Genomic DNA, 18512 nt, shown 5'->3' with positions numbered 1-18512 from the left:
CCATGCTAACATAGAGAAGATATACCATGCTAACATAGAGAAGATATGCCATGCTAACATAGCGAAGATATACCATGCTAACATAGAGAAGATATGCCATGCTAACATAGCGAAGATATGCCATGCTAACATAGAGAAGATATGCCATGCTAACATAGAGAAGATATGCCATGCTAACATAGAGAAGATATGCCATGCTAACATAGAGAACATATACCATAATAACATAGAGAAGATATACCATGGTAACATAGAGAAGATATACCATGCTAACATAGAGAAGATATACCATGCTAACATACAGAAGATATACCATGCTAACATAGAGAAGATATGCCATGCTAACATAGAGAAGATATACCATGCTAACATAGAGAAGATATACCATGCTAACATAGAGAAGATATACCATGCTAACATAGAGAAGATATGCCATGCAAACATAGCGAAGATATGCCATGCTAACATAGAGAAGATATACCATGCTAACATAGTGAAGATATACCATGCTAACATAGAGAAGATATACCATGCTAACATAGTGAAGATATGCCATGCTAACATAGAGAAGATATACCATGCTAACATAGAGAAGATATACCATGCTAACATAGAGAAGATATACCATGCTAACATAGAGAAGATATACCATGCTAACATAGAGAAGATATACCATGCTAACATAGAGAAGATATACCATGCTAACATAGAGAAGATATACCATGCTAACATAGAGAAGATATACCATAATAACATAGAGAAGATATACCATGCTAACATAGAGAAGATATACCATGCTAACATAGAGAAGATATACCATGCTAACATAGAGAAGATATGCCATGCTAACATAGGGAAGATATACCATGCTAACATAGAGAAGGTATACCATAATAAATAGAGAAGACATACCATAATAACATAGAGAAGATATGCCATGCTAACATAGAGAAGATATACCATGCTAACATAGAGAAGATATACCATGCTAACATAGAGAAGATATGCCATGCTAACATAGAGAAGATATACCATAATAACATATCGAAGATATACCATGCTAACATAGAGAAGATATGCCATGCTAACATAGAGAAGATATGCCATGCTAACATAGAGAAGATATGCCATGCTAACATAGGGAAGATATACCATGCTAACATAGAGAAGATATGCCATGCTAACATAGAGAAGATATACCATAATAACATATCGAAGATATACCATGCTAACATAGAGAAGATATACCATGCTAACATAGGGAAGATATACCATGCTAACATAGAGAAGATATGCCATGCTAACATAGAGAAGATATACCATGCTAACATAGAGAAGATATACCATGGTAACATAGAGAAGATATACCATGCTAACATAGCGAAGATATACCATGCTAACATAGAGAAGATATACCATGCTAACATAGAGAAGATATACCATGCTAACATAGCGAAGATATACCATGCTAACATAGAGAAGATATGCCATGCTAACATAGAGAAGATATACCATAATAACATATCGAAGATATACCATGCTAACATAGAGAAGATATACCATGCTAACATAGGGAAGATATACCATGCTAACATAGAGAAGATATGCCATGCTAACATAGAGAAGATATACCATAATAACATAGAGAAGATATACCATGGTAACATAGAGAAGATATACCATGCTAACATAGCGAAGATATACCATGCTAACATAGAGAAGATATACCATGCTAACATAGAGAAGATATGCCATGCTAACATAGCGAAGATATGCCATGCTAACATAGAGAAGATATGCCATGCTAACATAGAGAAGATATGCCATGCTAACATAGAGAAGATATACCATAATAACATAGAGAAGATATACCATGCTAACATAGAGAAGATATACCATGCTAACATACAGAAGATATACCATGCTAACATAGAGAAGATATACCATGCTAACATAGAGAAGATATACCATGCTAACATAGAGAAGATATACCATGCTAACATAGAGAAGATATACCATGCTAACATAGAGAAGATATTCCATGCTAACATAGAGAAGATATACCATGCTAACATAGAGAAGATATGCCATGCTAACATAGCGAAGATATACCATGCTAACATAGAGAAGATATGCCATGCTAACATAGCGAAGATATGCCATGCTAACATAGAGAAGATATGCCATGCTAACATAGAGAAGATATGCCATGCTAACATAGAGAAGATATGCCATGCTAACATAGAGAACATATACCATAATAACATAGAGAAGATATACCATGGTAACATAGAGAAGATATACCATGCTAACATAGAGAAGATATACCATGCTAACATACAGAAGATATACCATGCTAACATAGAGAAGATATGCCATGCTAACATAGAGAAGATATACCATGCTAACATAGAGAAGATATACCATGCTAACATAGAGAAGATATACCATGCTAACATAGAGAAGATATGCCATGCTAACATAGCGAAGATATGCCATGCTAACATAGAGAAGATATACCATGCTAACATAGAGAAGATATACCATGCTAACATATCGAAGATATACCATGCTAACATAGAGAAGATATACCATGCTAACATAGGGAAGATATACCATGCTAACATAGAGAAGATATGCCATGCTAACATAGAGAAGATATACCATAATAACATAGAGAAGATATACCATGGTAACATAGAGAAGATATACCATGCTAACATAGCGAAGATATACCATGCTAACATAGAGAAGATATACCATGCTAACATAGAGAAGATATGCCATGCTAACATAGCGAAGATATGCCATGCTAACATAGAGAAGATATGCCATGCTAACATAGAGAAGATATGCCATGCTAACATAGAGAAGATATACCATAATAACATAGAGAAGATATACCATGCTAACATAGAGAAGATATACCATGCTAACATACAGAAGATATACCATGCTAACATAGAGAAGATATACCATGCTAACATAGAGAAGATATACCATGCTAACATAGAGAAGATATACCATGCTAACATAGAGAAGATATACCATGCTAACATAGAGAAGATATTCCATGCTAACATAGAGAAGATATACCATGCTAACATAGAGAAGATATGCCATGCTAACATAGCGAAGATATACCATGCTAACATAGAGAAGATATGCCATGCTAACATAGCGAAGATATGCCATGCTAACATAGAGAAGATATGCCATGCTAACATAGAGAAGATATGCCATGCTAACATAGAGAAGATATGCCATGCTAACATAGAGAACATATACCATAATAACATAGAGAAGATATACCATGGTAACATAGAGAAGATATACCATGCTAACATAGAGAAGATATACCATGCTAACATACAGAAGATATACCATGCTAACATAGAGAAGATATGCCATGCTAACATAGAGAAGATATACCATGCTAACATAGAGAAGATATACCATGCTAGCATAGAGAAGATATACCATGCTAACATAGAGAAGATATGCCATGCTAACATAGCGAAGATATGCCATGCTAACATAGAGAAGATATACCATGCTAACATAGAGAAGATATGCCATGCTAACATAGCGGAGATATGCCATGCTAACATAGAGAAGATATGCCATGCTAACATAGAGAAGATATGCCATGCTAACATAGAGAAGATATACCATGGTAACATAGAGAAGATATACCATGCTAACATAGAGAAGATATACCATGCTAACATAGAGAAGATATGCCATGCTAACATAGCGAAGATATGCCATGCTAACATAGAGAAGATATGCCATGCTAACATAGAGAAGATATGCCATGCTAACATAGAGAAGATATGCCATGCTAACATAGAGAACATATACCATAATAACATAGAGAAGATATACCATGGTAACATAGAGAAGATATACCATGCTAACATAGAGAAGATATACCATGCTAACATACAGAAGATATACCATGCTAACATAGAGAAGATATGCCATGCTAACATAGAGAAGATATACCATGCTAACATAGAGAAGATATACCATGCTAACATAGAGAAGATATACCATGCTAACATACAGAAGATATACCATGCTAACATAGAGAAGATATGCCATGCTAACATAGAGAAGATATGCCATGCTAACATAGAGAAGATATGCCATGCTAACATAGAGAAGATATACCATGCTAACTTAGAGAAGATATACCATGCTAACATAGAGAGGATATACCATGCTAACATATAGAAGATATACCATGCTAACATAGAGAAGATATACCATGCTAACATAGCGAAGATATACCATGCTAACATAGAGAAGATATACCATGCTAACATAGTGAAGATATGCCATGCTAACATAGAAGTTATACCATGCTAACATAGGGAAGATATACCATGCTAACATAGAGAAGATATACCATGCTAACATAGAGAAGATATACCATGGTAACATAGAGGAGATATACCATGCTAACATAGAGAAGATATACCATGCTAACATAGAGAAGATATACCATGGTAACATAGGGAAGATATACCATGCTAACATAGAGAAGATATACCATGGTAACATAGAGAAGATATACCATGCTAACATAGGGAAGATATACCATGGTAACATAGAGGAGATATACCATGCTAACATAGGGAAGATATACCATGCTAACATAGAGGAGATATACCATGCTAACATAGAGAAGATATACCATGGTAACATAGAGAAGATATACCATGCTAACATAGAGGAGATATACCATGGTAACATAGAGGAGATATACCATGCTAACATAGAGAAGATATACCATGCTAACATAGAGAAGATATACCATGCTAACATAGAGAAGATATACCATGCTAACATAGAGAAGATATACCATGCTAACGTAGATAGAACCCAAAGCGGCAGGAACAGATGGGGGAGGGTAAGAGCAACAAGGACTAAGCACTGCATCTTTTTGCCAGCTGTTTGGAGAATGACGTAAAATCATCAATGACAAACCAGCCCTTAAACTCTGAGAGGTGGAGTTCTTAGGAACTAAATGTGAGAACAGACTTGCAGACGACGCTCTTCACAAACCTAGATATGACTTTATTCTGTGACGGCTGCTCTTACTGAGTACAAGATGGACATATAGTAATATCCCTACATGCAGTGGGTCAACAGTTATTTCTTTATCAACTTCAAACAAAAAATGTGACAAAAAATGACAAATAAAGTTACAAAAATGAGTTGAACACCCACCAAAAAAACGATGGAAAAGAATGTGCTGACGTGAGGAAACAGATCCTCTCGGTTCAGGTGGGAGTTAAGAGGTTAACTAACAGTTAGTAACTCATGCACTGCAGTATTAGTTTATAATTATTGATACACTTATTGATCATTGACATGTGGTTTAATCATGGTGTAATAAGTCATCTATACATGTAGTTATAAACGGTTACTCCATAATTATTTAATGATTAAATAATGATGAATAAGTGAAATATGTTAAGACCTATTCATTATGAGTTAAGCATTAATGAAGTGTAGTAGTTAAGTAGTTATTAAGTGTTAGGGTTAGGGTTAGTGTAATGAATGAATTGTTCATGATGAATTAAGTGTTAATTCAACATTTATTAAGTCTCAATAAGGTGTAGTTATTATAAAGTATAAGTAATTCCCCAGAGTAATAAGGTAAATCGGGCAGTGCATGAGGACAGTATAGGGCAGGGTCGGCAAGTTTGTGTCGTCATCATTGCTAAAACCCCGGGGGCCGAACCTGACCAGTGCAGCCTAAAGTTCAGAACCCTTTTCTGCAAATGCCAACGTTACTGTCACGGCTCACTCTAACCCAGAAGGACGACGAAGCAGGTACGTTTAGGTAACTTTACAGGTGGAGCAGGAGGAACCAGGCAGGCAGGCGAGTAGACAAGATGGCTGCCGGCACCTGAGCACAAAAAACAGGTTACAAAAAGTATAGATTTCACAATGAAGGAGCCAAGCGTTACTAACTGGATGGTAGAGACGACGAACTGGCGAGGAGTGGCTGAAGAACCAGGCTTCTTATAGTGCAGGTAAACGAGGATGGATGAGGATCAGGTGTGCCAGCAGCCAAGCCAGGAAAGCCACGCCCAGGTAGGAGGAAACAAACACACAGAAGGGAGGGGGAGGCAGTTTTACTGTGGTTCTAAAGACCCGCCATTACCGTAATGACCAGCTGCGACCCAAATAAAGCTATAATGTGTCATATCATATAAAATATTGTATTTGTTGTAAAATATTGTAGAAATGTTTTTATTAAACAAGCTGTAAATTTGCCATCAAGACTGAAATGATCAAAACAACCCAATAATATGAATTTGAACAGACCCCAGTGTGTTTCCGTGTAGTTCCAGATGGAAAATATTGAAAATAAGTTCCCTATAGGCTCACGACCCACCAGAGAATCACTGTTTTACATCATATATGACCAAGTGGAATGTTTAAAACTAAACACACTCTAAAAAGACACCATTTCTCCCATTTTAGATACTTTAACAGGTCATCGATCCCTTATTTGCATAATAATTTTTCCTGGCCTGACGTTGCCTGCCCCGGTGTATGGTTTGTAGAGCTTTGATGTTTCAAATGTGCTTTACTTTTACTTCTGGAGATTTTAGTCGATGTGTATTTAATCTGTGATTTCCAGAATAAGTAAATAAAAGCCAAACTCTCTCTTCCTGCTGATGATCCCGTCTGATAAGTGCAGGTGAGTCATGCTTCAGGCTTTCCCTCCGTGCGTGTCACTGTTTGCTCAGCGTCCGGTTCCTTTAATCGCTCGTCCTCCTTCCGTTTTCCAGGGGTTTGTTCTCGGAGCCGCTGTCGTCAGATCAGTGGAAGCTTATCTTCTTCTTCTCCTCCTTCCTAGGAACGGCCTCCGAGCTCCGAGGGCGGCGCCGTCGGTTTGAGGAAGTGCGAGTGACGGAGCGGGTGGCGCAATCTGGGGCAGCTCTGACGCAAAGACGGACAAACGGACACGCAATACAGGTCTGACACTAACACAAACTCTACAAACTCTACAAACACAAACACTAACACTATCACTCTGCTAACACCACCTCTGCTCCCACAGTGTTCACCTCTACCCCCCCTAAACCCCCCCCCGGCTCGGCTCCTGCCTGGACCTGTGTCCGCCTGTGCCGCACGGCCTTCTGGGAGTTGCAGTTTCCGCGGTGACGCACGCGGTGACGCTGAAATCGCGGAGATTCTTGAGACACGGCGTGGATGAGTCGCCGGCGCGTCGGACATGGAAACCCCGCGGCGCCGGGATATAAGGCCGACCACAGGGCGCCACATGGAAGCACCTCCTCCACCACCACCACGCACAGGCGGCGCGGGACATGAGCGCCAGCACAGGTGAGCGCGCACGGACACGCATACACACACACACACACACACACACACAGAGATTCCAGTCTTAAAGGGACAGGGTTTTTCTTACCTGAGACGAGTTGATGGGGCGACAGTGGCTCAGACGATAGAGCGGGGTCGTCTCGTGATCGGAAGGTCGCGGGTTCGAATCCCACCTCCTGAAAGTGCACTAGGGCTGAAACAACTAATCGATTAATCGACGACTAATCGATTATTAAAATAGTTGTCAACTATATCAGGAATCGATTAATGGTTTTTTAGTAAACACAGACTAAAATAGAGCAAAAAAGACATGAAAATGATGTATTTTGGATGAAAACCTACTTTGTTTTTAAAGTGAGCGTCTGCAGTGTTTTGTACATTGTAAATTTCATAAATATCTGTCTTTGTCTCGTCCAATCAGAGCAGAATTAGCACAAATAGCCTCCTACAAACGTTTACTTTAAGTTTACTCCATCAACATGTCCTTGAGCGCCGCCACTTTAGCTTATGTGATAAAAAAATGGAAAAAATACAATTTCCACGCACCTTTCACAGCCAAGCGATTAATCGATTAATCGTAAAAATAGGTAGATCGGTAGATTAATCGATTACCGAAATAATCGTTAGTTGCAGCCCTAAAGTGCACACTGTCGTTGTGTCCTTGGGCAAGACACTTCACCCACATTGCCCCCAGCGTCTGAATGAGAGCGTGAATGGGTGAGTGGATCCTTGCTGTAAAGCGCTTTGAGAGCCTAATGTAGGTGGAAAAGCGCTTTATAAGTTGAGACCGTTTACCAGTTGATGTGTACCTGTCTGCTCTTTACGAGTGCGCTCAGACAAACAGACCAAAGATGTTGTTAGCATTCAGCCTCTCCTCCTCCTCTCCTCTGTGGAAGCCACGTTCCTATTTCAATACGGCCACGTGAGCGTCTACACCGCCCAAATGAAAAGGTGGATTATAATGTTTGTGAAAGAGCTCAGTACGGCTCAAACAACTAATCGATTAATCGACAACTAATCGATTAATCGACAACTAAGCGATTAATCGACCACTAAGCGATTAATCGACAACTAAACGATTAATCGACAACTAAACGATTAATCGACAACTAAACGATTAATCGACAACTAAGCGATTAATCGACAACTAAACGATTAATCGACAACTAAACGATTAATCGACAACTAAACGATTAATCGACAACTAAGCGATTAATCGACAACTAAACGATTAATCGACAACTAAACGATTAATCGACAACTAAACGATTAATCGACAACTAAGCGATTAATCGACAACTAACCGATTAATCAACAACTAATCGAGTACTAAAGTAGTTGTCAACTATTTCAGTAATCGATTAATCGTTTTCCAGTAAACACAGACTAAAATCGAGCTAAAAAGACATGACAATGATGTATTTTGGATGTTTTTTAAGTGAGCGTCTGCAGTGTTTTGTACATCGTAAATTTCATAAATATCTGTCTTTGTCTCGTCCAATCAGAAGCAGAATAGGCACTAGGAGCCGCCTACAAACGTTTACCTTAAGTTTACTCCATTGGATTAATGGTAAAAATGATGGGTGGATTAATCGATTACCAAAACACTGGTTAGTTGCCGCCCTAGAGCTCAGTCACTTCTAACTTCCCCCCATAGAGGAGGAGAGGCAGAACGCGAACAACATCTTTGGTCTTGGACTGAGCGCACGCCGGTTCTAAAACGAGACTCATTATTTGAATAAATCTCGACTGAAGTTAAACGACATTTTCTTCAAGTGGGTAAAACGATGAAACTGATGTATTTTTGTAAACCTCATGGTCAGAGAGAAAACAATTGTCGTTTGGTGAAATTGTGCCGATAAAACATCAAACAGCAAGGCTTTCATTCACTTTTTTCATCGGATCAAATGGAATCTTCCACCAAACTATGTTTTTTTACTCCCCACATAAATGACATTATCGCACTTTTTTTTCTTTATTACACTGTAAAAAATGTCCATTAAATTTGAAAAAAACCGTAAACTGAAAAACGATAAAACACTGTTTAATTAACAGTAATGTTTAGTTAGATGTTTAACCACACAAGACTGTTACTTTTAAAGAAGCTTGATGTTAAAATAATCACATTTCTTTGTAGTTTCAACACAGAAAAACTGCAAAACAAAAACCAAGCAGATACAGTTAATGTACAACGGGAGTCTATTACTAAAAAACTTAAGGACTTGAAACTAATGTTTACGAGCAATTACCTTAACCATTACTCGTGTTTGACATTAATCATCATGTAAATTGTACTGAAAAAACTTCTTTTAATAACGGGGTGGTTTTAGTAAATATACAGAAAAAAACTGCTAAAATAGAAAGCAGTCAACAGTTTTATTATGTTAATATGAAGGTCATTCCGTAACCTTGTTTACATGTTACTGTATTTTTTACAAAAATATTCTGGCAACCACAGCTGCCAAAGTTTTTTTTGTAAAAACAACAGATTTTTTTTTACAGTGTACAAATGGATAAGTTGTTTTTCTGACGCTTATGTAAAAAAAATGTAGTTTTGATGGTTTCCACAGAAAGTCGGCAAACGTACAAAGGTCACCTGATTATGCCCCCAGGTCCAGGGTCAGGACGAGGTTCTGCTTTAAAGAGGGGGTGTTCTGCTTTAAAGAGGGGGTGTTCTGCTTTAAAGAGGGGGTGTTCTGCTTTAAAGAGGGGGTGTTCTGCTTTAAAGAGGGGGTGTTCTGCTTTAAAGAGGGCGTGTTCTGCTTTAAAGAGGGGGTGTTCTGCTTTAAAGAGGGGGTGTTCTGCTTTAAAGAGGGGGTGTTCTGCTTTAAAGAGGGGGTGTTCTGCTTTAAAGAGGGCGTGTTCTGCTTTAAAGAGGGCGTGTTCTGCTTTTGTCAGTCCCATAGCACCAGTCTATATCTCACTACAATGATGACAAACCTTCTGTTGGTCTGTAAATGCAGTAAATTAGAATAACTGCCTTGTATAAAATGTCTCTCTCAAAATGGCTGTAGTGAATGTCTTGAAATAGGCCTCTGTCTCTTTAAGAACCTCTGAGCCTTTAGACACGCCCCCTCCACACGCTGTCTGTGGCATCAGTGGGGAGGGGGTTCTGCTGAGGAGCAGTGGTTGGTTACTCGGCTGGTGACGAAAGCTCGGAGGCGTCTCCAGGAGGTGGGGGCGTTCCTAGGAGGACTCAGGCAAACCTATCCCTAAAATGGCCGCCATCAGCCAAAAATTCAACCAAAATGTGACAAAAAAATGACAAAAACGCGACAAAAATTCAACCAAAATGTGACAAAAATTCTACAAAAAAATGACAAAAAATGTGACAAAAAATGACAAAAAAATGACAAAAATTCAACAAAAATTCAACAAAAAAATGACAAAAAAATGACAAAAAATCTACAAAAACGCGACAAAAATGTGACAAAAATGTGACAAAAAATGAAAAAAAATGACAAAAAATGACAAAAAAAATGACAAAAAATGACAAAAATTCAACAAAAATGTGACAAAAAAATGACCAAAAAATGACCAAAATATGACAAAAAATGACAAAAATTCAACAAAAATGTGACAAAAAAATGACAAAAAATCAACCAAAATGTGATAAAAATTCAAAAAAATGTGATAAAAAAATGTGACAAACACCTATCCCTAAAATGGCCGCCATCAGAGTTTATACAGATTACTCAGAAATACGTGAATGTGCCAAGGCAACACTTCAGCCATGTTTTTAATGAGGGAGGGACAGAATAACAGGATGGAAAGCCTGAATAAACCCCCCCCTTTAATGCTGAGTCTCCTGACCTCAGTTTACCTTTCCCTCTCTCTCCCCCCTCTCCCCCCTCTCTCCCCCCTCTCCCTGCAGCAGCTTGATCTCAGTGGTATGAGTGGAATCCGGGACAGGTCTGGTCGACTCCTTCGCTGCGTTCGAAGGATATAATTAGTGTGGCAGTTCCGACACTCTTCCTCTCAGTGACAGTCTTCCTCTCAGTGACAGTCTTCCTCTCTCAGTGACAGTCTTCCTCTCTCAGTTACAGTCTTCCTGGTCCTGCTGATCGCTGTGGCCCCGGCTGGCGCGGCCCCTGTGGCCCCTGTGGCCCCCGTGGTCCCTGCGGTCCCCGTGGTCACCGTGGCCCCGGCTCAGGACCTGGTCCAGAAGGTTCTCCGCAGTCTGTCTTCGATCCACGCTCAGACCGTGACCGCGCCCGGACTCGCCTTCAGCCCCTCGGGCCACGCCCCCGACCTCTCCCTGATGGCGTCGCAGCTGCAGATCCCGCCCACGCCGGTCCTCAGGCCGCTGGACCCGCCCACCTACACCCAGGTGAGTCCCGGGTCGCCTATGCCCTCGTCGCGATGGTTTAGCCCCGCCTCACGCCTCTCTCTCTCCCTCAGAGCGACCTCCTGACCGACATGTGGGAGGGGCTACAGCAGCAGCAAAGGATTGTGGGAGCGCTGTCGTCCAGACTGAGCGCGCTCCGTGACCTCAGCGTTGACCTCCGAGACCTCCAGCTCCAGGTCAGAGCGGTGAGTTCATCATATACGCTTTAGTATACGCCTCACCTGTACTTTACTCCCACCTGTATATAAAGACACGCCCCTTTACTCACACCTGTATATAAAGACACGCCCCTTTACTCTCACCTGTATATAAAGACACGCCTCTTTACTCTCACCTGTATATGAAGACACGCCTCTTTACTCTCACCTGTATATGAAGACACGCCTCTTTACTCACACCTGTATATAAAGACACGCCTCTTTACTCTCACCTGTATATAAAGACACGCCTCTTTACTCACCTGTATATAAAGACACGCCCCTTTACTCACACCTGTATATAAAGACACGCCCCTTTACTCTCACCTGTATATAAAGACACGCCCCTTTACTCTCACCTGTATATAAAGACACGCCTCTTTACTTTACTCTCACCTGTATATAAAGACACGCCTCTTTACTTTACTCTCACCTGTATATAAAGACACGCCTCTTTACTTTACTCTCACCTGTATATAAAGACACGCCTCTTTACTCTCACCTGTATATAAAGACACGCCTCTTTACTTTACTCTCACCTGTATATAAAGACACGCCTCTTTACTCTCAATTTTTTGTCACTTTTTTGTCAAATTATTCAAATTTTTTTGTCAAATTCCGACACTTTTTCGTAAATTTTTTCTAGATTTTTCGTGAAATTTTTCTCAATTTTTCGTAATTTTTTTCTGTTTTTCGTCAATTTTTAGTCACTTTTTTGTAAATTTTTTTGTAATTTTTTATAATTTTTTTGTAATTTTTTTGTAATTTTTTTTGTAATTTTTTTCACTTTTTTTCCACTTTTTTCTCAATTTTTCGTCCGTGTTTTCGTCTCAGTTCTGTTGCTATTTTCACACCTTTTTTCCAGAAGCTTTTGTATTGGGGTAAAGCCTTTACTTTACTCTCACCTGTATATAAAGACACGCCCCTTTACTCTCACCTGTATATAAAGACACGCCTCTTTACTCTCACCTGTATATAAAGACACGCCTCTTTACTCTCACCTGTATATAAAGACACGCCTCTTTACTCTCACCTGTATATAAAGACACGCCTCTTTACCCTCACCTGTATATAAAGACCCGCCTCTTTACTCTCACCTGTATATAAAGACACACCTCTTTACTCTCACCTGTATATAAAGACACGCCCCTTTACTCACACCTGTATATAAAGACACGCCTCTTTACTCACACCTGTATATAAAGACACGCCTCTTTACTCTCACCTGTATATAAAGACACGCCTCTTTACTCACACCTGTATATAAAGACACGCCCCTTTACTCTCACCTGTATATAAAGACACGCCTCTTTACTCTCACCTGTATATAAAGACACGCCCCTTTACTCTCACCTGTATATAAAGACACGCCTCTTTACTCTCACCTGTATATAAAGACACGCCTTTACTCTCACCTGTATATAAAGACACGCCTCTTTACTCTCACCTGTATATAAAGACACGCCTCTTTACTCTCACCTGTATATAAAGACACGCCCCTTTACTCTCACCTGTATATAAAGACACGCCCCTTTACCCTCACCTGTATATAAAGACACGCCTCTTTACTCTCACCTGTATATAAAGACACGCCTCTTTACTCACCTGTATATAAAGACACGCCTCTTTACTCACCGGTATATAAAGACACGCCCCTTTACTCACACCTGTATATAAAGACACGCCTCTTTACTCCCACCTGTATATAAAGACACGCCCCTTTACTCTCACCTGTATATAAAGACACGCCCCTTTACTCACACCTGTATATAAAGACACGCCTCTTTACTCTCACCTGTATATAAAGACACGCCTCTTTACTCTCACCTGTATATAAAGACACGCCTCTTTACTCTCACCTGTATATAAAGACACGCCTCTTTACTCACCTGTATATAAAGACACGCCTCTTTACTCCCACCTGTATATAAAGACACGCCTCTTTACTCTCACCTGTATATAAAGACACGCCTCTTTACTCTCACCTGTATATAAAGACACGCCTCTTTACTCTCACCTGTATATAAAGACACGCCTCTTTACTCACACCTGTATATAAAGACACGCCTCTTTACTCACACCTGTATATAAAGACACGCCTCTTTACTCCCACCTGTATATAAAGACACGCCTCTTTACTCCCACCTGTATATAAAGACACGCCTCTTTACTCTCACCTGTATATAAAGACACGCCCCTTTACTCTCACCTGTATATAAAGACACGCCCCTTTACTCTCACCTGTATATAAAGACACGCCCCTTTACTCTCACCTGTATATAAAGACACGCCTCTTTACTCTCACCTGTATATAAAGACACGCCTCTTTACTCTCACCTGTATATAAAGACACGCCCCTTTACTCTCACCTGTATATAAAGACACGCCCCTTTACTCTCACCTGTATATAAAGACACGCCTCTTTACTCTCACCTGTATATAAAGACACGCCCCTTTACTCTCACCTGTATATAAAGACACGCCCCTTTACTCTCACCTGTATATAAAGACACGCCTCTTTACTCTCACCTGTATATAAAGACACGCCTCTTTACTCTCACCTGTATATAAAGACACGCCTCTTTACCCACACCTGTATATAAAGACACGCCTCTTTACTCTCACCTGTATATAAAGACACGCCTCTTTACTCTCACCTGTATATAAAGACACGCCTCTTTACTCACCTGTATATAAAGACACGCCTCTTTACTCTCACCTGTATATAAAGACACGCCTCTTTACTCTCACCTGTATATAAAGACACGCCTCTTTACTCTCACCTGTATATAAAGACACGCCTCTTTACTCTCACCTGTATATAAAGACACGCCTCTTTACTCTCACCTGTATATAAAGACACGCCTCTTTACTTTACTCTCAATTTTTTGTCACTTTTTTGTCAAATTATTCAATTTTTTTTGTCAAATTCTGACACTTTTTCGTAAATTTTTTCTAGATTTTTCGTGAAATTTTTCTAAATTTTTCTTAATTTTTTTCTGTTTTTAGTCAATTTTTAGTCACTTTTTTGTAAAATTTTTTGTAATTTTTTTTGTAATTTTTTTGTAATTTTTTTTGTAATTTTTTTCACTTTTTTTCCACTTTTTTCTCAATTTTTCGTCCGTGTTTTCGTCTCAGTTCTGTTGCTATTTTCACACCTTTTTTCCAGAAGCTTTTGTATTGGGGTAAAGCCTTTACTTTACTCTCACCTGTATATAAAGACACGCCTCTTTACTCTCACCTGTATATAAAGACACGCCTCTTTACTCTCACCTGTATATAAAGACACGCCTCTTTACTCTCACCTGTATATAAAGACACGCCTCTTTACTCTCACCTGTATATAAAGACACACCTCTTTACTCTCACCTGTATATAAAGACCCGCCTCTTTACTCTCACCTGTATATAAAGACACGCCTCTTTACTCTCACCTGTATATAAAGACACGCCTCTTTACTCTCACCTGTATATAAAGACACACCTCTTTACTCTCACCTGTATATAAAGACACGCCTCTTTACTCTCACCTGTATATAAAGACACGCCTCTTTACTCTCACCTGTATATAAAGACACGCCTCTTTACTCTCACCTGTGTATAAAGACACGCCTCTTTACTCACCTGTATATAAAGACACGCCTCTTTACTCACCTGTATATAAAGACACGCCTCTTTACTCTCACCTGTATATAAAGACACGCCTCTTTACTCACCTGTATATAAAGACACGCCCCTTTACTCTCACCTGTATATAAAGACACGCCCCTTTACTCTCACCTGTATATAAAGACACGCCTCTTTACTCTCACCTGTATATAAAGACACGCCTCTTTACTCTCACCTGTATATAAAGACACGCCTCTTTACTCACACCTGTATATAAAGACACGCCTCTTTACTCTCACCTGTATATAAAGACACGCCCCTTTACTCACCTGTATATAAAGACACGCCTCTTTACTCACCTGTATATAAAGACACGCCTCTTTACTCACCTGTATATAAAGACACGCCTCTTTACTCTCACCTGTATATAAAGACACGCCTCTTTACTCACCTGTATATAAAGACACGCCTCTTTACTCTCACCTGTATATAAAGACACGCCTCTTTACTCTCACCTGTATATAAAGACACGCCCCTTTACTTTACTCTCACCTGTATATAAAGACACGCCTCTTTACTCACCTGTATATAAAGACACGCCCCTTTACTCACACCTGTATATAAAGACACGCCCCTTTACTTTACTCTCACCTGTATATAAAGACACGCCTCTTTACTTTACTCTCACCTGTATATAAAGACACGCCTCTTTACTCTCACCTGTATATAAAGACACGCCCCTTTACTTTACTCACACCTGTATATAAAGACACGCCCCTTTACTCACACCTGTATATAAAGACACGCCCCTTTACTTTACTCACACCTGTATATAAAGACACGCCTCTTTACTCTCACCTGTATATAAAGACACGCCCCTTTACTCTCACCTGTATATAAAGACACGCCTCTTTACTCTCACCTGTATATAAAGACACGCCTCTTTACTCTCACCTGTATATAAAGACACGCCTCTTTACTCTCACCTGTATATAAAGACACGCCCCTTTACTCACCTGTATATAAAGACACGCCTCTTTACTCTCACCTGTATATAAAGACACGCCTCTTTACTCACCTGTATATAAAGACACGCCTCTTTACTCTCACCTGTATATAAAGACACGCCTCTTTACTCTCACCTGTATATAAAGACACGCCCCTTTACTCACCTGTATATAAAGACACGCCTCTTTACTCACCTGTATATAAAGACACGCCCCTTTACTCACACCTGTATATAAAGACACGCCTCTTTACCCTCACCTGTATATAAAGACACGCCTCTTTACTCTCACCTGTATATAAAGACACGCCTCTTTACTCTCACCTGTATATGAAGACACGCCTCTTTACTCTCACCTGTATATGAAGACACGCCTCTTTACTCTCACCTGTATATAAAGACACGCCTCTTTACTCACACCTGTATATAAAGACACGCCTCTTTACTCACCTGTATATAAAGACACGCCCCTTTACTCTCACCTGTATATAAAGACACGCCTCTTTACTCTCACCTGTATATAAAGACACGCCCCTTTACTCTCACCTGTATATAAAGACACGCCCCTTTACTCTCACCTGTATATAAAGACACGCCCCTTTACTCTCACCTGTATATAAAGACACGCCTCTTTACTCACCTGTATATAAAGACACGCCTCTTTACTCTCACCTGTATATAAAGACACGCCTCTTTACTCTCACCTGTATATAAAGACACGCCTCTTTACTCTCACCTGTATATAAAGACACGCCTCTTTACTCTCACCTGTATATAAAGACACGCCCCTTTACTCTCACCTGTATATAAAGACACGCCTCTTTACTCTCACCTGTATATAAAGACACGCCTCTTTACTCACCTGTATATAAAGACACGCCCCTTTACTCTCACCTGTATATAAAGACACGCCCCTTTACTCTCACCTGTATATAAAGACACGCCTCTTTACTCACCTGTATATAAAGACACGCCTCTTTACTCTCACCTGTATATAAAGACACGCCCCTTTACTCTCACCTGTATATAAAGACACGCCTCTTTACTCACCTGTATATAAAGACACGCCTCTTTACTCTCACCTGTATATAAAGACACGCCCCTTTACTCTCACCTGTATATAAAGACACGCCCCTTTACTCTCACCTGTATATAAAGACACGCCTCTTTACTCACACCTGTATATAAAGACACGCCTCTTTACTCACCTGTATATAAAGACACGCCTCTTTACTCTCACCTGTATATAAAGACACGCCTCTTTACTCTCACCTGTATATAAAGACACGCCCCTTTACTCTCACCTGTATATAAAGACACGCCTCTTTACTCACACCTGTATATAAAGACACGCCTCTTTACTCACCTGTATATAAAGACACGCCCCTTTACTCTCACCTGTATATAAAGACACGCCTCTTTACTCTCACCTGTATATAAAGACACGCCCCTTTACTCTCACCTGTATATAAAGACACGCCCCTTTACTCTCACCTGTATATAAAGACACGCCTCTTTACTCTCACCTGTATATAAAGACACGCCTCTTTACTCTCACCTGTATATAAAGACACGCCTCTTTACTCACCTGTATATAAAGACACGCCTCTTTACTCTCACCTGTATATAAAGACACGCCTCTTTACTCTCACCTGTATATAAAGACACGCCTCTTTACTTCAGATGATGCCGTCGCCGGGCGTGGCCGACCAATCGGACGAGAGCGGCCTTCTGTCTCGTATCCACGGCGACTACGAGGCTCAGGTCGCCGCCCACCTGACGCTCACCGCTCTGCGAGACTTCTGCCAAGACCTGCACCGCGGCCTGCGCTCGCTACAGGCTAACCCCCCTGCTACAGGCTAACCCCCCTGCTACAGGAGGCTAACCACCCTGCTACAGGCTAACCCCCCTGCTACAGGCTAACTACAAGAGGCTAACCCCCCTGCTACAGGCTAACCACCCTGCTACAGGCTAACTACAGGAGG

At 40.1% G+C, this 18512-nt stretch overlaps 1 protein-coding gene across 1 annotated transcript; it reads left to right on the top strand.

Moving 5' to 3' along the window:
• Positions 1 to 7254: 7254 nt before the first annotated feature.
• On the top strand, positions 7255 to 18390 carry LOC306969778 (uncharacterized protein; the record flags this gene model as incomplete). Its single annotated transcript, XM_079582994.1, has 4 exons — positions 7255 to 7371; positions 11409 to 11698; positions 11770 to 11901; positions 18211 to 18390. Exons 1-4 carry the CDS (start codon positions 7356 to 7358, stop codon positions 18388 to 18390), a joined length of 618 nt encoding a protein of 205 aa, XP_079439120.1. The 5' UTR covers positions 7255 to 7355.
• Positions 18391 to 18512: the final 122 nt, after the last annotated feature.

The sequence above is a fragment of the Gobius niger genome (assembly GCF_951799975.1).
Source record: "Gobius niger genome assembly, contig: SUPER_10_unloc_1, whole genome shotgun sequence".
Taxonomy (NCBI): domain Eukaryota; kingdom Metazoa; phylum Chordata; class Actinopteri; order Gobiiformes; family Gobiidae; genus Gobius; species Gobius niger.
This window is presented reverse-complemented; position numbering and strand designations above follow the sequence as displayed.